This window comes from Notamacropus eugenii, chromosome 2, assembly GCF_028372415.1.
Source record: "Notamacropus eugenii isolate mMacEug1 chromosome 2, mMacEug1.pri_v2, whole genome shotgun sequence".
In the NCBI taxonomy this organism is placed as follows: Eukaryota; Metazoa; Chordata; class Mammalia; order Diprotodontia; family Macropodidae; genus Notamacropus; species Notamacropus eugenii.
This window is the reverse complement of record NC_092873.1, coordinates 397207278-397232137: the sequence shown is the minus strand read 5'-3', so window position 1 is coordinate 397232137 and position 24860 is coordinate 397207278. Positions and strand designations below refer to the sequence as shown.

Sequence of the window (24860 nt, the reverse complement as noted above, 5' to 3'; positions counted from 1 at the left end):
GGGAAAGAAGGGAGGGAGATGAGCATTGTATGAGATTTACTCTCATCTGATTTGGTTCAAGGAGGGAAAAACAAACTCAGTTAAGGATAGAAATCTAACTAGCTCTATGGATGGTAGGAGGGGAAGGGGTAAAGAAAAGGGAGGGGAGGTTAAAAGGGAGGGAAGAAGTAGTAAGGAAAAAGGGGAGTAAAAGGAGGGGGGCCGAAAGAAGGAAGGGCAGACTGAGGGAGGTGGTGGTCAAAAATTAAAACTCTATTGTGGAGGAGAAGGAAGAAGGGAGAACTAAAAACACAAATTGGGGGAAAGAGAATGAAGGGAAAGATACAGACAGTAATCATAACTGTGAATGTGAATGGGATGAACTCTCCCATAAAATGAAAACAGACAGCAAAATGGATTAAAAATCATAATTCAACAATATCTTGTTTACAAGAAACACATTTGAAATGGGGGGATACACACAGGGTAAAGGTAACAGGTTGGAGCAGAATATATCATGCTTCATCTGATGTGAAAAAAGCAGGGGTAGCAATCCTAATCTCAGACAAAGTAAAAGCAGAAACATCTCAAATCAAAAGAGAAAAGGAAGGAAACTATAACCTGCTAAAAGGCACCATAGACAGGAAAGCAATATCATTACTAAAGATATATGCTCCAAGTGGTATAACATTCAGATTCTTAGAGGAGAAGTTAAAGGAGTTATAGGAAGAAACAGACAGCAAAATTATAATAGTAGGGGACCTCAACCTCTCCCTCTCTGAACTTCATAGCTCTAACCTCAAAATAAACAAGAAAGAAGTTAAGAAGGTGAAAAAAACTCTGTATAAGATAGATATGGTATATCTCTGGAGAAAACTGAATGGGGATAGAAAGGAATACACTTTTTTCTCAGTAGAACATGGCACATATACAAAAATTGACTATGTACTAGGGGCATAAGAACCTCACAATTCAGTGCACAAAGGCAGAGCTAATCCATGCAAACTTTTCAGATCAAAAATGCAATAAAAATTATATGTAATAAAAATCCATGGAAAGATAGACCAAAAATTAATTGGAAACTAAATATCCTAAGCCTAAAGAATGAGTGGGTTAAACAACAAATCATAGAAACAATCAACATCTTCATTCAAGAGAGTGACAATAATGAGACAACCTACCAAATCTTATGGGATACTGCAAAAGCAGCTCTTTCAATGCCTACATGAATAAAATAGAGAAAGAAGACATCAATGAATTGGGCAAGCAGCTGAAAAAAGCTAGAAAAGGAACAAACTGAAAATTCCCAAATAAATACCAAATTAGAAATACTGAAAACTAAAGAAAAGATTAATAAAAGGGAAACCAAGAAAACTACTGAACTAATAAATAAAATGAAGAGTTTGTTTTGTGAAAAAAACCAATAAAATTGATAAACTTTTGGTCAATTTGATTTAAAAAAAAGAAAGAAAACCAAATTACCAATATCAAAAATGAAAAGGGTGAACTAACCTCCAATGAGGAGGAAATTAAAACAATAATTAGAAATCACTTTGCCCATCTGTATGCCCATAAATTCAACAATCTAAATGACATGGCTGATTATTTTAAAAAATATAAATTGCCCAGATTAACAGAAGAGGAAGTTGAATATTTAAGTAACCCCATCTCAGAAAAAGAAATTGAACAAGGCATCAATGAATCCCTAGGAAAAAATCTACAGAGCCAGATGGATGTACAAGTGAATTCTATCAAACATTTAAAGAACAGTTAATTCCAAGACTATATAGACTATTTGGGAAAATCAGGGAAGAAGGAGTCCTACCAATTTCTTTTTATGATACAAATATGGTTCTGATACCTAAACCAGGAAAAGTCAAAAGAGAGAAAGAAAATTATAGACCAATTTCTCTAATGAATATAGAAGCAAAAATTTTAAATAAGATATTAGCAAAAAGAACACAGCAACTTATCATGAGAATAATACATTATGATCAGTTAGAATTTATATCAGAAATGCAGGGCTGGTTCAATATTAGGAAAACTACTAGCACTATTGGTCATAACAACAAAACCAACAAAAACCACATGATTATCTCAATAGATGCAGAAAAAGCTTTTGACAAAATACAATACGCATTCATATTGAAAATGCTGGAAATCACAGGAATAAACGGAACTTTCCATAAAATAATAAGCAGTGTCTACCTAAAACCTTCAGCAAGCACTCTATGCAATGGGGATAAGCTAGATGCATTTCCAATAAGATCAGGAGTACCACTATAATTCAGTATGGTACTAGAAATATTAGCTGTAGCAATAGGAGAAGAAAAAGAAATTGAGGAAATTAGAATAGGCAAAGAAGAAGTTATCACTCTCTGCAGATGATATAATGATCTACTTAGAGAATCCTAGAAAATCAAGTAAAAAACTACTTGAAATAATAAACAACTTTGCCAAAGTTGCAGCTTACAAAATAAACCGACATAAATCATCTGCATTTCTATATATTACTAACAAAGTCCAATAGCAAGAGATAGAAAGAGAAATCCCATTTAAAGCTACAGTAGACACTATAAAATATCTGGGAGTCTACCTGCCAAAGCAAATCCAGGGACTATATGAACACAATTACAAAACACTTTTTGTACAAATCAAGTCAGATCTAAGTAAGTGGAAAACATCAGTTGCTCGTGGGTAGGGCAAGTTCATATAGTAAAAATGACAATCCTACCTAAATTAATTTACTTGTTTAGTGCCATATCAATCAAACTACCAGAAAATTATTTTCTAGAGCTAGAAAAAAATAATATCAAAATTCATCTGAAAGAGCAAAAGGTGAAGAATATCAAGGGAACTAATGAAAAGAAATGCAAGGGAAGGTAGCCTAGCCCTACCAGATCTCAAATTGTATCATAAAACAGCAATTATCAAAACCACTTGGTACCGGCTAAGAAACAGAGGGGTAGACTAGTAGAATAGGTTAGGTACTAAAGACACAGTAGTCTATGAATATAGCAATCTACTGTTTGATAAACCCAAGACCCCCAGCTTCTGGGATAAAAACTCCCTGTTTGACAAAAATTGCTGGGAAAGCTGGATAACAGTGTGGCAGAGACTGGGCATAGATCAATGCCTGACACTATACACAAGAATAAAGTCCAAATGGGTACATGATCTTGGTATAAAAATTGATACTATAAACAAATTAGTGGAGGGAAGAATAGTGTATCTGTCAGATTTATGGAGAATGGAGAAATTACTACTATATAAAATCATAACAATCTATGTCAGTGAAGTAGGTAACTACGTTGAACAAATCACAAAATCCCTGAAATACTGATGTACTAACCTATAATACAGTTTCAGTTTGGAAATACCGCACTGCAGGATCTTAACATATATTAGGGATTATAATGTACACTGCAGATGGAAACATCAATTTCCAGAATACTGGTGTTGCAGTTCTCTTTCTCTGAAAAAAGGAAGATGTTGCAGCTGCGGCACTGTTCACTACAGAACCAAATAACTTGGTTTATAATCTATGAAAAAAATATGAAAAAATCTAGTAAATTGATATCATTGCTGGTAAAAAGTTAATGCCTAAAGAATTACTGCACTATTAAATAATCATTTTAAACACATATATATCCAGATACATGATTTTATCACCTTTAAAAATCATTCTTACTTCTTACCTAATAACTCATACAAAGAGTTTAGTATAGACTTCCAAGATTCTCCTGCTTCCTTCCCAGCTACATCAGCAAAATGAGCTGCACTGCTATACACATGTAATCGATCTATGCACTCAAGGACAAGGTTAATCATACCCTACAAGGAACAACAACAAAAAAATCAGTGTCAGAAATGGATATCACAATTGCTAAACATAAAATAACTCATGACTATTTAAAAAGAGAGAAAAAATTATAAAATAAAATGCAAATGGATTTTAACATATATTTAATGCTAACATTTCTTCCAAATTAAAATTCAAGAAAGAAATTAAATAGTTTTACATTGTTATAGTTAGTGTGATATAAATATAAAATTGCAGGATATCTTATGGTAGTGACTAACTGGTGTATGTAATTTGGGATGAAAATATATTAAGAAAGGCTACAGACCATGAATGTAATATCAATTTGAAGAAAAAAACAAAATAAATGGAAAACTTCATATTTATAAAATCAAAGTTATACTCCAGTAATATTTACTGCTTATCTACAGTTCAAAATAGTGTATTCTGCATATTACTATACATATATGTATATTCTGGTTGAAAATAATAATAGTGAACTGATTATTTAATGGTATATTGTTATTCTAAAATAAACATTATTGTTGTAATATTGAACGATTAATGAACTGAAAAAAAGAAAAGTAACAAAAATTTCATGTGTTCTTTAAACAACAGAGAATAATTCACTGAATAATCTTATAAATGGGAACTTTCAATTCCATATAATTCTTCTGTCATTATTATTAGATTTATATATGCATATATATGTATATATAATTAACTCATCTGATCTTCACAATACCTTGTAAGATATATAATTTTCTCTATTTCACAGATAAGGAAACAAAAGTCCAGAGAGTTTACGTGACTTACCCACAGTCCCACATCTACTGTTAGACTGAATTCAGGTCTTCCCTGAATCCAAATCCTATACTCCATCCACTGTACCACACAGCTGCATTTTCTGTATTTACTTCCTAGCTCACGGAAATAAAATTAATAGGATTTTTCCTTCAGATCCAGGTTTTCTTTCATTTTAATGTTACAATATCAGGCTAAATATCCATCAAACCATGATCCAAAGGTTTAAATGCACATGGTAGACATAGTATGAGTATTGTCCTCACGAAGAATATCAATCATGAAGCTATTTCTCCTACAGAGCAGCACAAAATGAATGAGGGGTGGTACAAAATTACCTCTTCTTGGAAGAGATTCTGTCGGTTCTTTAGAGCTCTTAAACGGTTCTGCTTATCTTCATGCTCTAAATGTTCATCTGGTGGATGGAAGTAGCCAATCAGATCTTGCAGACTCAGGCTTACTGACTCTATTGGTAAATCTATTGTGGAAGACTTCACTTTCTTGCTGAGAGCATCAAGGCCCCTAAAACAAGTTGCAAACACTTCAGTAGGTCAATGGCTCTCAAATACTTTTTACCCACAGACCATGTAGGTATGACAGAATATGTGAAAAGCCATCAACAATACCCTCCTCCCAAAAAAGAATGAATGAAAATTGTGTCTCATTTTCAGGGACATCAGTGAGAAACCAAAGTTCCCAAAGGAAATATTTTTTTTTCAGCAGTCCTCCTAATGTGTGAATTATTCCCCCCACCACCAATGAAGATAACAACCTGTGACTTAGTACATATGCCCTAACAAGCTGCCTGACATAATGAATGATTGACTTTCTCAGTCATTTGGCTAGAATTTGTCAGAGACAAGACGTAGTATCACAGGCCTAGAGCCAGAAGGGGCCAGCTTAGAGGCCACATGGCCCAAATTCTCATTTTACAGATGAGGAAACTGAGAACCCAGACAGGTAAGTAAATTCCCCAATGTCATCCAGGTAGTAAGCATCAGAGGAAAGACGTGAACAGAGGTCCTCAAATGAGAAAAACAGTATTCTTTTCACTACACCACACCATCTTTTAGCCAAGTCGTTCCTGAATCGAGGTACAGCATTCTATTCACCATGCCAAACTGCCTGTCCAGTAAAAGATATGATAGATTATTAATTCATGCCACACAGAAGGATAAAGTTCTTGCTATGTTACATGTATCAACACTGCAACAAAGTTACACAATAAACATTGATTAAATGCTTACTACATGCCAAGTAACATGATAAGGGAAAGGAATACAATGACAAAAATTAAACAATGACCTCAAAGAGCTTACATTCTATAAGAAAATGCAACATGTATATTAATGAGAATATACAAATACATAGATAACAAACTTGAAGGGGGCACTAGAAGCTAGGGTATAAGAAAAAGTTTCATGTAGAAGAAGGCATTTGTGCAGTTTTGAAGAAAACAAGGAATTCTAAGAAATAAAGAAAGTGTAGGAGTGTGTTCCAGAAATAGAAGAGTCAGTTCAAAAACTTGGAGATGGAAGATGGAGTAACATGTGAAGAAAATCAAGAAAGCCAGCTTGGCACAGAATACGTGAAGAGCAAAATATAATAATAATGTTGGAAAAGGAGATTGAAGCAGGGTTGTGAAAGGTTTTAAAAGCCAAAAAGAGAAGTTCATTGCTTATGCTTAAGGAATTTACTGACAAGGGAAGTAACATGGTTAGACCTACACTCTAGTTAAATAATTTTGGCAGACTGTGGAAGAAAATGGTCTGAAGAAGGGAGAGGCTTTAAGCAAGGTGATCAAGGGAGAGGCTTTAAGCAAGGTGATCAACTAGAAACCTATTGCAATAATCTAGGCAACAGATGCTTAATTAGGGTGACAGCTAGGAGAGTATAGAGAAGGGTTGAGATGTGAGAGATGCTGAGAAATAAAAACGGAAAGATATGACCATTGATAAGAGGTGAAGGAGAATGATAAGGGTAAAGCTGAAGCTGTAAACCTGGGGGATAAAAAAAATGATGATACTTCAATAGAAGTTACATTAAGTAGAAGGCACTTCAATAGAAACAAGTAATTGTAGAAGTAGGCTGAGTCTGAAGGTGACTGTAAACTCAGTTTTGGACATATTGGGTTTGAGACATTGCATTACTTCTGGTTAGAGGCAGATGGAGAGGTACAAATGAAATTCTACAGAAAGAGCATGATGCAGTATATAGATTTTGAAGTCATTTGCACAGAAGATGACTATATCCGTTGAGAACCAATTGAAAAATGTAGAAAGAGAACAGTAAAGGGTCCAGGACTAAGCCTGTCATATACCACAGATAGGCAGTTTATTATTGATAATAAATCAGCAAAAGAATCCTACAAACTATCATAAGGTCCATGAACACATACAAAAAGATTCACTAAGAATTTGGTCAAAAACAGTCACAATCTACAATAGGTCTTTATGGTGTCATCAAGGATTTAAAAACAGACCAAAGTCTCAACTAAATGATCTTAGCGTTTGGTTTCTGACTGAGGAAGATCCATCAAGAGTAATTTTCTCTAGCATCCTTGGCTTTCACTGCTATAGGTTTCTACTCACAGCAGATTAAAAAATGGTTTTTAATGGTACTAGTTTAGGAAAATATGTAAATACCACAACATTTTGTAGAAAACACAAAATGCATCAAACGTGTCATCATTTATTTGAAATAAACATTATTTTAAAGTACTAAATTAATAAATAATATAGCTGCGTGTCCTCTATGCCTTGGAGGCAAGCATACTAGAGTACTAGACTTAAAGTCAGAAGATTTGGACTTCTGTAAAATCACACTTGCACCACCTATTGGATTGTAGAGAAAATTAAATGAGAAAACACTTAAAAGGCAATTTGTAACTCTCAGGTAAAACATAACTGTGAATAATTATTATTTCCATTGTACTGTTAATGTGTATGAATAACCTTCTTTAATTTGCAACAAAAAAGTAAAGCAATTCTGATGAATCTGCCCAGAAAAAAAAAAGAACAATCCCTTTATATTCTTGTGGTTTTGTATAAGATGCTTATCGTATGGAAGAAATAATCCAGTAGGGACATGATGGCTCTCTAGGCACATATTTTAAAACTTTCATATGAAAAAAAATACTTTTCTTCCATTTCCCCCAGAAAACCAAACTGAGGACCCAAGAGAAGCAGATTTTGCTCAATTTGAGGGAAAAATTTCAAACAGTTTCTGTTGTTCAGTCATTTTTCAGTCATGTCTGATTGACTCATTTGGAGTTTTCTTGGCAGAGATACTGGAGTGGTTTCCCTTTTCCTTCTCCAGCTCATTTACTAGATGAGAATACTGAGACAAACAAGATCAAGTGATTTGACCAGAGTCACACAATTACTAAGTGTCTGAGGCCAGATCTGAACTGATAAAGATGAGTCTTCTGACCAACGTCAGCATTCTATCCACTGCACCACCTAGGTACCTTTCCCAACAATTAGAACCACCCAAAAGCAGAACAGCCTACCTAAGGAGTTTATTTTCTCCCTAGGGATTTTCAAGGAAAAACTGAATGACCACTTGAGAAGTAGATTCCAGGGGAATTCCTTCTCAGGTATGGATTGGAGTAAACGGATTTCAATTCTAAAATTCTGTGATTCTGGGTATTATTGATACAGCAGTATTTCTATTTCTTCTTACAGTACAGAGCAAGGGTTCTAAGTTGATGCTTAATAATTATTATTATTTTATTTAGTTTATATTTCAAAGATTTAGAGCTAGAAGGGACTTTAAGAGATTAGTCTAGCCCCTTCATAATACAAGTGAAGAAAATGAGGCCCATATAAAGGAAGTGACCTGGCAATGTGATGTGGTAAAAAGAACATTGGATGTGGGGTCAGAAGGCTTAGATACAAAGCTCAACCTCCATTTATTACCAGTGGAAATTTCACTCACCAATAAATTGGATATGAAAATGATTGCATTAATTTCCCTCCTAAGGGATGACAGCTTAAATCCTAAGGACTCTACTGTGAAAAGTGAGAAATATATGCATTTAATATATTAAAGATGAAAATATTTGAAATGTTTTTAGGTAATTGTAATTAAGAGAGTAATGAAAATATTTTATTAATAAAATATGTCCTTTAAAAATCTGAAATGACATTTCAAACCTCTCAAAGATTCAGAAGAATATAAAATGCTTTGTTCGAAACTCAGAACTTTTCTTAGGATAACCACTGTTAACGATCACATCAATAAATACTTTTGTTCAAGTAAAAACATTTATTAAGGTTTTACTATGCAGTTATAAGCACTGGGGATATAAGAAAGGAAGTGATAGAATCTCAAGGACCCCAAATTCTAACAAGAGATAATACGTAAATAACTAGGTACAAACAAGCTATATACAAAGTAGATAGAAAGTAATCTTGCATAAGAAAGCAGCAGGGGTGAACAAGGAAAGATTTCTTGAAGAAGGTGGAATGTGACCTGAGATCTGAAGGAAGTCAAGGAATCTAATAAAAGAGAGGAGGGAGAGAATTCCAGGCACTGGGGACAGCCAATACAAATACAGAGAAACAGAAGGTAGAGTGTCTTAAGTCTTGAATTTATTCTTAAGGGCTAAAAATATACGCTCCCAACAGCAACCAAAAAGGAGATTTTTTTTTTTTAATTAGACAATAAAACAAATGTCAACCACCTCATTCACTCTTTGCTAACTTATATTTGTAGAAAGAATTAAAAAAAGAAAAGTAAAAAATGGAAAAGTTCAAAATTGGTAGAGAAAATTTAGGATAATCCCTTAATTTTATAGATGAGAAACACTAATTTTTTTACTCACTTGGAGTCTCACTATACAAATAAATGACAAAGAAAGCTGAATATATAAGAATCTTACCCTTCTAAAGTCATACAAAATCCTTTTATATTTATCTTGTACATACATTTTATGTATATGTTGTCCCCTGCCCCAAGAGATTTAAGTTCACTGAGAGCAGAGAATATTTCATTTCTGTCTTGGTATCCCCAGACACAGAATTTTAAACAACTATCTGTTAACTGTCAAGTATTATACTGCAGCAGTGCCACTTTCAATGTAGATAAAAATGACATTTTCTTCTTTGTAAAAACATCAAAAGTGACTATACAAATAGTAGAAAAAATTCTGGGTCTAGAGTAAAAAAAAATGTAGGTCTTAGCCTTGACTCATATTTAGTAGACATAGGAATCACTCTGTCCTCTGAGCTCCCTAATGAAATAATTTTCCTCATTTGTAAAACTTGCACTAAATACTTTATGTGAAGAAAGAACTTCATAAACTTTAAAATCCTTAACATGATACATATATTTAAGTAACTACACTAATAATTCCCTGAAATTAAGGTAGGAAGGTTTAGGAACACTTTAAGGCAACCACTGTGATCAGTCAGTAAACTTCACAAACAATGTAATAAATATAACATTCACCTGAGTAAGACAACATTTATGGAAATGACTGAATGACTTCTTTGTAGCTTGAATCCTTCAGTGTTAATCACAGGCTAGTAGTGGATAGCTGGTAGTAGTAGGATGTTGAAGAATTCGTGGACTTTCTTCCACAGAACACTAGCTGGTTTTGAGGGTTTTTTCTATACTCATAGGTCCCCTGAACCAGTGGTTCAATAATTTTTTTATAAATATTATGTTATTAAGTTAATTAAATATATGCCACAGTTAAAAGAAACACCAGAAAGATCAAGAGCTTCTAGGTAATATATATGGATTTATATGAAAAGAAAATCTTAGATTGCAATATTTATTACATACCTACTATATGCAATGAATTCTTAGATATTCAGGGATAAAGAAAGATAAATCATACTTTTCCCCCAAGATAACCTCCTTTGTGGCTTTCTCTTTTCATAACAAGTGCCTTTTGGCTTTCAGTTATAATTTATTTAAATCATAGGATCATGGATTGTGTGAACTGTTGCTCCCTACACTACATGCTAAAAAAAAATCTGGAGCTAGTACTTTATGAATTTAGTTAGAAAATGACAAAAATTCATTCACTCCTTTGTTGTACATTTTAAAAACATTACTGCTGACATTTAAATCACATTGATTTGGTTTCTATACTTGAGTTTATAAACCTTTTACAGATCAGATTTTGAACTTGTCTTGGATCTTTTTGGTGGATATTTTTTCCTTACCTGATTAAAGCATTTATATTTGCTTACTTCAGGTTGAATTACATTATGATTTCCAAATTTTTTATACTTTTCAAATTCATTCAGAAACTGGAAGTCCAGATAGCTTAGTGAACTAATGAGCTAATTTTCATTTGGCTATATTGCTAGAAGGAATCAAGCAATACTGACAGCTATGAGTTGAAAATATGCAAAAAATTCCAAATAGTTGCTCTAATTGTAAATAGCCTGGTGGCAAATTATGCAAACAACATCTCATAGTCAGTTCTACTAGTTTCCAAAGTGCTACTGGATTTATCCCATCTATTTCCTATTATGTTGATTAAGATCACCATAATATGATTCCACAGCTCTTCAAGTTGAGAAATTTTTTTTAAAAAGGTAGAATAAGTCAAAAGGAAATGCACCTTATAAACCTATTGAAAAGGAAGACTGTGCTACGGATTACTCGTGCAGTACGTGACTCTTCATGTTGAGACCTGGATAAATTTAAGCCGTCATCCATATGGCCTTCATGGTGCATGATAGCCTGAAACAAAACAGCAATGAGTGCAAAAAATACCATTCTGACAATGTTTCTTATCAACACAAGAATAAAACTGTACAGAGTTCAAAAGTAACATCACAAACCCCTAGTCAAATATCAAGAGAAAACAAGTAAATATGCTTCCAAGAGCTGTTTCATTCTAAAACTCAGTATTTCCAGGTTAAAGTGTTAAGGTGAACATGAAAAAAAAAACTTTGTTTTCATAATGAAATTGTGATGAAAGCCTCATTGCCTAAGTCAAATAATCTATATGGAATAACAAAAAGAAAATAACTTTCATTAGCATTTACATAGGAATTGTAGATGGGAGTTTGTTAATCAATAAACAGTGAAACCAGAACTTCAAGGAAATTGTGCTTTAATTCAATCAAAAAAAAAGCCTTTATTTTTTTAAATTAAGCTTTTATTAATTACAATGGTAAATTTTTTGCCTGTAACAACATCAATGTCGTTAAATCTCAGGGCATGTTAACATCATTTTTAAGAGTATATAACAAAAACTTCAAATGAGTGCTAAAGGATTCTAAGGAAAAGAATAAAAAGATCAGCAGTCAAATATTTGGATAGTTCTTCCTAAGAAAGTGTCCCCTACTCACCAAATATACACCAGAACTTTCTCCTAAGAGGATGGTAGTAATTTGAGGAAGTAATGTCAACGCATCCAATTTTAAGACACACACACACACATACCAGCAAATCACTGACAGACCTCTAGTTTTCTGATTCATAACTTACTCCATGCTCCTCTTCCTAGACTATTTATGCTATTATAATACAGTCTAGGAAGATACAAATACCATTAATCAGTAGATCAATAAGCATTTATAAAGCATCTATTACACACCATCACTGTAATAGGGATACAAAGACAAAAATGAAACAGTCCCTGCCTTCAGTTTCTATTTCACTGGTAGATGGGAGGGCTGGATGGGAAACACATAATAATTATAAGATAATTTTGAATATAAGCACCTTGGTGACTCAAGACAGGTCTCATATAGGTGACATTTCAACTTAATGGAAGACCATTAGAGATTCTAAGAGTTGGACATGAGGAAGAAGTGTTATCCAAACACGTGAGAGCCAGTGAATTGCATGGAACTGGCACATGGGAGGACATGGGTGAGGAAGAGTTAAGTAGAGGAGTTTGACTAAACTGCAGAGTACAAAAAGGGGAAGATGTAATAAGAGTAGAATGGTAAATTGGATCCAGGTTGTGAAGAGGTTTAAACGCCAAAGAGAGAAGTTTGTAACCTACAGGGAACAAAGCAGCATTGGAATTCACTAATGGTGGAATGACATGCTCAGATCTAGGGCTAAGGAAGATCACTTTTATAGCTGTATGGAAGATGATGGGAGAATCAAGTAGGAACAACAGGGAGGCTATTGCAATAGTCATAAAGAGAGACAACAAGGTCCTCAACAAGTATGTTATCTGTGTAAAGAGAGAAAAGGGGATGGATGTGAGATAAGTGGAGATAGAATTAACAAGATTTAGGAATGAGGTATTAATAATAATAATAGCAGCTAACACTTATATAGCACTCTGTGTCAGGTACTCTGCTAAACACCATGCAATTATTATCCTATTTGATCTTCAAAACAACCATGGGAGATAGGTGCTAATTATGATTCCCATTTTACAAATGAGGAAACTGATGTAGACTTCAGTTAAGTAACTTGCCCAGAGTCATACAATTTACAAGTATTTGAGGTCACCTGATTCCAGGCCTGGCACTCTAACCACTGTGCCATCTAACTGAACTGGATGATTATATGAGATAATAGGAATGAGGAGTTAAGAACTCCCACATTGTAAATATGAATGATTATAAGAATGGTGCCAAAGTCAGGGATGTCCTGGGGAGGTGCAGGGAGAGAGTAGGTTTATGGTAAAATAAAATGAAATCTGTTTATAACATGTTAAGTTTGAGATGTTTATGAGAATAAACAGTTCAAAATGCCCAACAGGCAGTTATTAATCTGGAACTAGAGATCAGGAGAGAGTCAAGAACTGAATTTTGTCATCTGATGAGAAATGACAATTGAATCCATGGAAATTATTGCTGTATGTAATACATACAGATATTACATGGTCTAGTTATGCCATTAGTAATACACAAATATAGGTACATATGCACTGTCTTATTACATGCATATATATCAGCAAATAGCTACATTTATATCTGATGTACATCATCTATAATTGGTCATGAAAGCATGCATAAGTAAATATGAAAGTATATAATTATGTGTACTATCCATGTTCCCTAAGAGTTAAAGTGAATATATCTTTTAAGAAGTAGTCAGAAAGAATTCCTTTGTTCAACACCATGTTGTATTATGGTACATTCTACCTTTAAAGCACATGTTTAGTTTAGTTAAACCAAACCGTTGTTTACCCTCAAATTGCATATTAGATTTTTTTTCTTCAAACTATTAGCTGTTCTTATGTCAGGGAATACATAAAAACTTATGTTGGTCAATCTGGGAAACAAGAGAGTTCTGTTTCCACAGAGTCATGACCTAGCATGGTCAAGTAAAGGTCAGAAATTTCTGCGCAAGCTTGAGGCAAAGCCTATCAGAGAGGAGAACATAAAGTCACATGAACAGGGGACAGTGGCCCAGGAGATCCAAAATTTGGAACACTAGAAGAAGCTTCCGTTATTGTGAATGGACTGTAATCTTACCCATTCATTCAAGGCACCAAATTTGGCGCCCAACGTGGGGCTTGACTCACTGACTAGAGAGAGTGAAGAAACATGGGGAGAGAACTTCTGTAAAAAAATTGTTTTTATAGCCCCTGTAAGTTATATCTATCCAGTTCAAGCATGCGACACCAGACCAGAGGCAGGGAGTTCAGAGGAACTGGAGAGCAAAATTTGCTGGAGGACCAGGTGAACCAGTATATTGGGCAAAGATCAGGTCACCCTGGGAACTTGTGTTCCAAGTTGGTCTTTTACTGATGGAGTGAAGTTCAGCATGGCAAACTCTTCATTGGTCATATCCCTGTCCAGGACTCTCCCTGTTTGGCCCTAAAGTTAAGGAGAGAACTTGGACAGAATCCTGGAAATTTAAGCAACAGTGGAAAGGAGAGCCCACAGGGATACTAGGAGCACACTCCCAGGTCAAAAGGACTATGCTGGTTGCTGGGGCCCAGGGACTAACAGTAACTGGCATTTTCCTAAGTCATCTGGGGTTGGGAGAGATCAATGACCTCTAGGTTCTTGTTTGTCCTGGAAGCTGGAGTGAGCTTATTAGGAAGGAATTTGATACCTAAAACTGCATAGGACCAGGTCTGAATTCAAATTTGAAATTGATAATGCTTTGTTAAATGTCTTGTCTGTGTATGTTTATGAAGTGTTTTCTTAAATTGTAAATACAGCCAGCCAACAAGATTTCCTCATTATCTTCCCCTCCTCCCATTCCTCCCCTCTCCCACCACAACCCCCCCCACCCCCACCCCAGACCCCAGCAGTTTCAGAGAAATGAGTGGGGCGGGAAAGAGGTGAAAAAAATAACCTTTCTTTCTGCATTTTAAACTATGGCCAAGTTTTTTTTAAATGTAAAAAGAAAGATTTAGGAAGAGAAAATCTTTTTCCTTCAGATAAGGGTGAGGCAGGTCATTTCCTACCTTGTCTAAGGATACACTCTTTTGCATTAGCAGGTAAAAAAGAAGGAAAGAGTCTCAGGCAGTTTGCAGTGAAAGATTGGATTTTGATATGATGAGATCTTAAAGCTAAAATCTGTACTTTAGGTTTGAATTGGGTCAATGTATCTGATACTGGACAGTGTGTTTAAAATTGCAAGTTCACTTTGGAATTTCAGTGATTTGCTTTGGAAGCATTGACTCTCTCCAGATTCTGAAGGATGTACACAAGCAGGGTGAGTATTTAGGCAGTCAATTATTTCATCTTTTGAAACTATGAAGGCTTCTGCCTGGGGAGACTGGCAATGTCATGTCAGTGTCCTCAGGTCTCTGCCTGGATCAAAAGCCTTGTCTTAGAATATTGGCATATTTTAAGCTAACATGAGGAAAACAGGTGTAATTTCAAACTCTGTAAAACTGTGTATGTTTTTCCTAGTATAAAGACTGAAATTCCCAAGGGAGAAAGGTTTGGGTGAAACAGTAGAGTATCCATGTGATCTTTACCAGGGGAAGTTACTTCCTCCCCTTCAATATGATTTAAAAGCCAGAATAAGCCTAGGAGAGTTCCTTGTCTGGTGAGCCTTGGAAGGGGGAAGAGAGTATCACCCAAGTGGCTGCAACATCTGAGGCTTCTAGCAATCTGTGGCGCCTCAGATTCGGGTAAATGTGCTTTGTTAAAGTTATAGTCTTTATGTAAAGTGTAAACTGTTTGTATATGGAGTTCCTAAACAAGGGATTTGTTTTGGTGATAAATAATCTCTAGTGATTGGTTTTTAGGACAATTTTAAGATTTAAGATGTAAGTCCTGCTAAAATTTTCGATTAGTGAAACCTGTCATCTGATGCAAAGGCCTCTGGGATCATTATTAATTGTGTTCTACTACTCAGGGAGGAATGTGACTGTTACAGGCAGAAGTTTGCCTCAGGGGATAATCTTGTCCTCAGTCTGGGATGGGATCCTTCTGGCTCAGTTTCCCACCGTGCTTCTCTGAAAAGGAATATTTACCCACTTGACTATTTCTGAGTCTGATTATAAAGTGGAGATGATATCTAATTAGGTCCTTGCTTTTCATCTTCATGGTATGTTTTTATAATCAAAGCAAACAGTTTAAGATGTAAGCAAAATGCAAGTAGTGGGATCTTGCTATTTTCAATTAATTGGGTAAATGGGTACACTGGTATGGTCTTGTGGAAGATAAAACCCCTGAAATAAAGCATTCTTTCTGAATTTTATGGGAACAATTAGATAAGCGAAAGCAAATCAAAGTATGAATGTGATATTGAATTCCATGAATGTTCCATAGAACAGGATTGCGATTTAAAGTTAACTGTAATGACATGGAACTGTTGAGGTTAGGGATGTTTGGGTCCCAAAAATAGTGACATGCTGGGTCCTGCTCAAATGAATTCAACCCAAGCCTTCTTTCAGCCAAAGAAAGTCAAAGTTTGTTGAGGTTTCTCAATATTGGGTGGACTTTTGAGGAATCTGAGCATTTGTAATGCTAAAACAAGACATATCTTATCTACAGAGGAACTGAGGAAGGAGTCCAGGGATAGCCCCAGGTGGTCTGGGGGTTCCATGGATGGTCTCAAAGGGAGTGGAGTAGCCTGGAGATTTAGACTGATAGAATCAAGGGTTGGAAATAGAACAGGGATCTGGGCATAGTGATAGGGAAAAGCTTACGGGCCTCATCAAGCGGGGAAATTCAAGGAGCTTTCAAGGTGAGGTTTTCCAGGGCCCTTTTGGACAAATGGGACTAAAACTGATTTGAAGTAAGGGACAAAGGTCCTGACTGGGAATAAGGTCTTTACATGTTACAAAGACCAACTGGGTAAAGACAATTGACTGAATCAAATTACTGGGCCTAATTCAGAGACATTTACAGTTTGGGGAAAAGAATTTCAGTGTAGTTTCTTAGAGGTAGGTAACTTCCAATGAAATATTTTACATTGATTGAAAAGTTAAATGTTTCTGTTTTGATTTGAATTCATTTCATGAACATAAGTTGAGGTTAGAGTTCAAACTTATCATATTTATAACTCATTCCTTTTGACTACACATGGCTAGAAAGGGATAGAGAAGCTTGGGAAGCAGATGTAAATCCATTAGAGCAATAACTTATGAGAACTGTTATTGAATAAGGAAGTAGAATGTATATAGAAAGGCATGCAAGCTACTTAAGACTAGCTTTCTTTAAAGATGTTCCTCAACAATGTGAAATTATAGTCATATATGAAACTGATTTCTGGAGCTTGCTATTTTAAGATTTTATGGGACTATTAACTGACTGTTTTTCAGAGTCTAACTTCAGGTGTAGATAGCAAGAAAGACTCTCTGAGCCACTGATCCATGATGCCAGCAAACCTGTGAGAAACTGGTATGAACTGCAAAAAGGTGATCTCAGGGGAAGTTTGGGAAAATGACTGTTCAGCCTAACCTGAGGTAGGATTCTCTTGATTCACTTTCTCCACTGACACCTGGAAGACTTTATGCCTGGCTAAATGCCAGTTGACAATCTACTCCTGCCTGGAAGTGACATGAAGTTAGGGAGATGTTGCTTCCCTGAAATGTCCCTACTCTTAGTGGCAATTTCCTACAATCAAAAGTTTTGCAAGCATAATACCAGATCTATTAAATAATAAATTGTTGGTAGGGGAACATCTAAGATTAAGTTAAAAAATTAAGCTATTAGGTTTAGGATTTCAGACCAACAACAATAGGTTGGGGTCCTTTAATTCTTAGTGATAGCATGTGAACAATTAGGTTGAGGGCCTGTGAGGTTAGCATACATAGTTATTATTACTTTTGTCTCAATGGGTTAATGTTAAAAGAAGAATGGTTTGTGGCCTATCTTGTAAATGCTTTTTAAAAAGTATCACATGACCAGAAGTTGGAATTGTTTTATGATATGATATGTACAGTGTTAAAAATGATTACTTATTGTATTTAAGAATGCACTGGAACCTGTTATTGTGTTTTTGCTTCATTCTCAAAGAGGGCCATGGCATCAAGATGATGACATGACTTGAAGTTGACTTTGATTTGAATGAGGGAGGGCTATGCAAAGTCATCAACCTCACCTTGTTCTCCTGAGCCATCTGGGTCCAGTGGCATGATATCCATCAGGACAACTGGAGATGGTCCAAGATGCAATGTGAGACCCTGGCCCTTTCAGGCTTAGATCTTATCACAACCTAACTTTGAGGGAGATATACTCATTCAATGAATAGGCTTCTTTAAGCTACTCAGGAGCATGTTATTAATTCCTTAGTGAAATCTCTTCCTCCTGATGGGGCAAATGAATAGTGAATTAATATAAAATGTAAAAACTGTGTTCTAATGTGAATTTATTAAACATGACAATTGGCCAAAATTCCAATTTTGATTTTGTAAGAGTGATAAGAGTATAAAGCTTAAGTATGATAATATAAAATTGTATTAAGGTCAGTTTTGTAGGCGCGTGGACATCTGTAGTTCTATAAGAAGATAAATGGAAGAAGATGCTGAGATGCTGTGCTAAAGACAGCTTGAACGAGTATCCAGACCAGAAAACTGCATTAGATTGATGTTCCTCCCCAGATTGTTGTATGAGATGGAACTTCTAAAAGGACAATTAGTTGATTTGCCTTTTTCTTCTGAGTCTCTGTATCTGTACTTATGAAAGGGGACTGCCCCCTTGTAATTTGTCAACGCATTAGTCAACTTTGCTCCCTTGCCATATTCTTATAAAGGAGAGAAAGATGAAGGGAAGAATTCATAGGGGAAAGAAAGTGAGGAAGTACTGATTGGATTTAGGTGTGGAAACAGAAATTTTAATAAAGAGAAAAAGGAGGGAGGTTTGTGGGAAACTAGGAAGTTCTGTTTCCACAGATTTAATACCTAGCATTATCAGGTAAAGGTCAGAAACTTTTGCGCAGGCCTGATGAGCTGTTTGAGGGACAGTCTATCAGAGAGGAGAACATAAAGTCACATGGTCAGGGGATGGTGGCCCAGGAAATCCAAAATTCAAAACACTATAAGAATCTTCCATTATTCTGAAAGTGTAGTAGTCTTCCAGTGGCCTTACTAGAAACAACAACACATTCATTCAAGGGAATGAACATAGAAGGTCTTCCCTCCTCTGAACTCCATTCTAATAAATTTTCCTTGATACCTTTTTGTGTGTCAAGTGAGTCTCTAGCATCAATAATGGCCACTGTTATGCTAATGTAATCCTATGCAGACATTACAGACGTGGCGCTCTTAACCAAAATTTGTTTGGTTAAATTTGTTTAAAAATGATTACTGTATCTACATATCAATTGTTTCTTTCGTAATATAACATTTTATTTTATATATTTTAAAAGCTTCATTTTGAGAAAGAATTTACCAGACTTTCAGAGGTCCAGAACACAAAAAAGTTAAGAAACAGTGCTATAAAGGTTAAGATCTTCATAGAAATGACCCCTAAACATTTTAATGTTGGAAGTTCCTGAGCTTGTTGTATCACAAAGTGAATAACTGATCTATCTGTACAATAGTTAGCAAGCAAAATAAAAAGGAACTTATTTCAACCATAAATATTTTTATCAGTTCATTAAAGGATCAGCTAATATCTCATTAAAAGAAGCACAGGAATATTTACATACTAATAAGACCCTGTTAACTCTCATTTGTGGCCATTCAGTTACCAACTGATATAATTCTTCCCCTTCAAATGGAATGGCAACTCTTTCTTGACTCCACAAAAACTGCAGCAAAAAAAAATTTCTATTTCAATCTCAGCTGCTGAATTTGACAAATCAATTCCTCATAGAAATATGATCAGTTCCCATTTGTTTCATTAAAGTCTGACTCTTCATTAGAGCCTGTGGAAAGAAACTTGAAAGGTAAAGTCAGAATCTTCAAAAAAAACAGAGGTTCTTGTTCATACTACCTACTGATAGGGTTTCTATCTGTGATCAGCTTAAACCTTTTTAATTAGGCCACTTGACACAACTACCATGTTACCTGGTATACAGAGTTGTACATGGGATCTAAAATTGCAAGTAGCTTTAATGAACAAAGTTGAAGATGCTAGAACACTAAAGAGGCAAATTGCAAGTAAACTATTTAAGTGTCTATGAGTGTGTGGTGAGAATAACTAAAAAAAGAACAGGCAAAAGTGGCTAGAGTTTACACTTGTACAAAAAACCTTCTCAAAGGTAGTTGCAGCATACATAGTAGTGTAAACAAGAGTTTGTTATTCATAGATGAAAGACAGCTGAGCAAATAGAGAAGACATCATACTGGTGAAAACTCCTAGGAAAAAGATTTGCAAAGTTTGCTTCAAGGAGCCTCCAGTAACAGAATTCTCAATGCAATGAATGAGCTGAGTAACCAGAAAGTTTGTTATGATGTTTTCATTTGAGTAAACAGCAAGAGTTATGTATAATTGAGTATTTCAGCTGTAGGTAGTATGGAAGGCAAAACTAATACTCCATTAACTGTCCTACTTTTAAGTTTCTGCCAGGTCTAAATAGCTGCTTTAGAGATGTATACAAAATACAAGTTAGTCTCTCTCCTATAGGAGGTGGATGAAATCAAGAAATGTTTGCTTATTTTAACCTATGGATTGCCATAGAGAATTAAATATTGAAATAATAAAAGAAGTGTGTCACTGGGAAAACAAAGAGGAAATAGAATCAAAAGAAGAGAGAAGTCTATAGTATGTATCAAGAAAGACACAGGACCATGGAAGAATTTGACATGAAGAACACTGTATAGGAATATCTAACCAATTTGAGATTTTTCCCCAAAATTGAGCTGGAGAAGGAAATGGGTCTTTTGTGCTTCACAGAACAATGATATGACATTCATCTCTATAACTATACACTGTCCCTCTTTGCTCTGAAGGAGGGAAATTTGGGCTTGAAGAATGAGACAGGAAGGTACATGGCACACTAGCATTGCAGAGAGTGGTAGCCAAAGGCAAAGAAAAGGGAACATAAGAATATATGATGTGACTCCCTAATGGGGGCGGTTATCATTCTATAATATATTAGGTGGGGAAGAATGAGTTCAGAGATACCCACCAATATATCCAAAAAATGGGAAGTACCAATTCTTCTCAGTCCCATTTCATAACAGAGCCCATATATAGAGACCATCTCACAAATGAGCCAAGACTGACTCCAGTTTCTATGTTCTTTACCTAATGACTGGTCCTACGGGAAGCATAAGTTGGACCTTCTGAAGGAATTGTGATGTTATAATCCTTTGCCTGCCTAAGAGATGACTCAAACTGTTTATGTCATAGAACTACTAGGTTCAGATACATTCTATATTTGGGTGACTTTTTTGGAGTCAGGACAGCAGTGGACTTAAAGATAATCAGTATATGTTTAATGTTTATTATCTGATGTCTCCATTATTAAACAATGTTTATTTACTTAGTGGTTCTATGCTAAGATTAAAAACACTACATATACAGCATTCTAGCACTTGTCTCCATCCATGGGTAACCAATTCAATTATTTCAAGGTTAAAAGCCTAGGATTCATTCAATACAGTATGTTCAAAAAGAGGAAGGTATAAAACAATGAATGAAAGCTCAGGGAAAAATTATTAGATCCACAATTCCACACACCCTAAGATGACAAGTGGCATTGCCCTCTAGGGAAAGGAGACCTAAGGAACTGAAGAACTCTGACTGTGATAACTATAAAGAACTGGACATATTACCTATCACTTCTATTCCAGTGGAGCATAAACAAATTGCCCATGTGACTTTCCAACAAGTAGTTAACTACTTAATGGTTAACATGAGAAGGATCCAAAGACACCACTAGTGGGTCCATTAGTCAACAAGCATTTAAAAATAAAAAGAGGACGTTCAATACTGGTCACAGGAAGAAGAAAAAAAAATTGGGTAGTAACTTCTTGCTAGGAATAATTGAGACAGTCATATGTCAACCTGACATGAAAAACTGTAAATCATGCTGTCTTTCCAGGGAATGTTTCCACAATATGACTCCCCAAACTTCTAAGACCCACAATAGGGTATTCATATGGGCATAAATGATATTAACAGAAGGAAACTAAATAAGTGTCACTAGAAATTTAAGATGTTCAAGGAAAGAAACTAAAGACTTTGGCAGCACAAGCAGTACTTTTGTCACAGCTACTGACTGAAAGTGTTTTAGAAGAGAAAGGCAGTGTTGGGAAATGAGCTAATTAGTAAGAAGATTTAGTTCGAATTATTAGAATTCAGATATCTGTTACAGAGCTTAATATGCAGACTTTTGGCAAAGAATGGAGTCTAAAAAGGTCCAGGATATCTGCTTAAAGATTTGCATATCTGATCAACCAAGACTTAAACTTAAAAGTAGAGGGAAGTGAGAAAACAATCTACATGTTTCCACTTGGCCAGATACCACACAGAGTAAAAAATCTGAACTGGGAAAACTATCAATAAAGAGGACTAGTAATTCACAAGAGACAATATGAAAGAAAATGACTAGTAATAATATTAATGAATTCAGATATAATAACACACCTAAGAAAATGGGAAAATCACACTGAACTAGACATCTTAATGCAAGGGACTAAATTTAACTTTATAGGCTTCAGTAAGAATTGGTGGGATAAAGTTCAAACTTGAAATGTGGCAATGGAAAGGTATAGCTCAGTCAAAAGATCAAATTAGCTAAGAGCAGAGTACCATTCTAGAGCAAGACTATGCAGTTATATAGGAAATCTACAAACTACAGTTGGAAATGTAACAGAGAACAGTTGGATGAAGATCAATAGAGGACAAAAAAGAAATGATACTGTGATAGGAGAAAACAATGGCCCATCCAGCTACCAGAAATGTAGATATCAATTCTGGAAGTGGGTCAAAAATCTGATAAGGAAGAATGTACAGTAGTGATGGAAATTTTATCTACTCACATACTGGCAGCATATCTTTTTTGCTGAAAGCAAAGCTACAGATATTTTCTCAATTGATAATAATTACATTGTGTTAACACAATTTCCCCCAGTATTTTCAGAGCACTTCTCTTCATTTTAAACTAACTAAAGAGAGGCTATGTTTGACTCTAGCTCAAAAGAAACCTGAGGACGTGAAAATCTAGTAATTTAATAATTGTTAACAAAATTCCACTATAAAAATCAGATTGTGCTAAAGAATTCATGATAGTGGTATTTGTCCTGTCAATAGGTGACACAATAAATGCTGACAAACAGGATACCGGAATTATGACTGATATAGTCTACTGTGTAATTTGTCATGCAAAACAACATAAGACGAATTTTTATATAATCTTACCTTACGCTGTATTGATCCCATTCTTACAGATTTCACATCCACAGACTGGTAAGTAAGCCAGAGTCCTGTATCTACATGTTGAATGTAACACACTGAATCACCATACTTTATTTCTGATGTTCCCATACCATCTATTTCTTTTCTCATTCCTATGTCTAGCTTTTCCTAGATGGAAGAAAGAAATGTTATATGTTAACAACTATTCTATAACAGCATTAATTAGAAAGGCAAAGAATAGTTATCAAAATAAAGGCAAGAGATTCTTTTCTCTAAGTCCCATTCCACTCATTAAGCTTTAGCGTGCAAATCAGAAATCTTGAGAAGCAACATCTTAAGCATTTTAACTTCCAGTGACAAGTACAAGTATTGAAATATATAAAGAAATTCCCAAAATGAAGTAAAAATGAATGTGATTATATAAATTTTCATGAAATTTTATCTGACTGTCCTTTTATTACCCCCAATATCTGATTCTATTCTTCTGTAACTTTCCTATCAATGTAAGAGGTGCCATCTCCAGTTCTCCTGATCTATATCTTGCCACTAGACCCATATGGCTCTGGAGGAGAGAGGGAAGCTGGTGACTCTGCACAACCTCCCTCTCTTAAATCCAATTCACTTTCAAATCATGGCATCATTTTCCTGATGTCATGGTCCTCTTCAAGAAAGAACTAAGAACAGCAATGTCAGAATCTTTTCTTCTCAGACCCAATCAACATTCTGATCTGTAACCCATACTTCTTCTGTCCCCACTACTGCAATTCTCTATTAGGATTGAAACTATTCTTATTCAGACTCTTACCATATCACAATACTGATCCTACGACAGAGACTAAAATAATCATACATATCACAGTATTTAGAAATGAGAACAAAGAATTTACCAAAAAACCAAAATTATTCTTTCTGTGGACTTCTTCATATTCCCTAGTATTACATTTATTGTATATATGTTTAATTCTTTCAATTAGATTGTAAGCATCTTAGCAAATTATCATTTTTCATCTGAATATTCCCAGAAATTAGTCATACACTTCACACAGAATAGGTGTTTGATAAATGTTTGTGAATTAGAACTGAAAGAATGAGAAATGGAAAGTTGTACTCTCTACCAGTAAAGAAGTCCACCACCTCCTCTAGTCTACCCTCAGCCTAATCACCCTGCAGGAAGAGAAACAACTTAGGGGCAGATTGGAGGTGAACTATTCAGCCCTGGTCCAGTGCTCTCTATAATACCTCAAACACCTCATAAAGATCATGAATTTTACAATTCATCTGCCATCCATCACTGGCCACATATGAGAAAATCATACCCTACTTCCACCTCCACTCTTTTGTCCCTACACTCCTTAACCCTAGAACACCTATATCAAGGCCACCTACCCCTTCCATGGGCTCTCCAAAATTTCTGTTTCAAAGTGGGTAGGTTCACTACATTGTGGACCTCTTTCTCTCATACTCTCTACTCTTATGGAGTGCTGGATTCCCTTTAATAACACCATACCCTTGGGCATCCAGTTCCATCATTGACTGTGCCTTCTTATAGATACCCCAACACACTAGTCCTAGAGGGAATGCCCCTACTCCCTACCAAACACTTCCAAACTCTTATT

The 24860-nt window shown here is 35.3% G+C and overlaps 1 protein-coding gene across 11 annotated transcripts in view; it reads right to left on the bottom strand.

Annotated features, from left to right (window-relative positions):
• RYR2 (ryanodine receptor 2) overlaps positions 1–24860 on the bottom strand; it is an 826096-nt gene that overhangs the window by 438526 nt on the left and 362710 nt on the right. For all 11 annotated transcript variants that reach the window (XM_072637850.1, XM_072637853.1, XM_072637851.1 and 8 more), the window contains 4 exons: positions 23248–23412; positions 11169–11290; positions 4924–5107; positions 3678–3813 (listed from right to left, as the gene is read on the bottom strand). In XM_072637850.1, coding sequence (XP_072493951.1) covers positions 3678–3813; positions 4924–5107; positions 11169–11290; positions 23248–23412 — 607 coding nt within the window. The remainder of the gene's footprint in view (positions 1–3677; positions 3814–4923; positions 5108–11168; positions 11291–23247; positions 23413–24860) is intronic.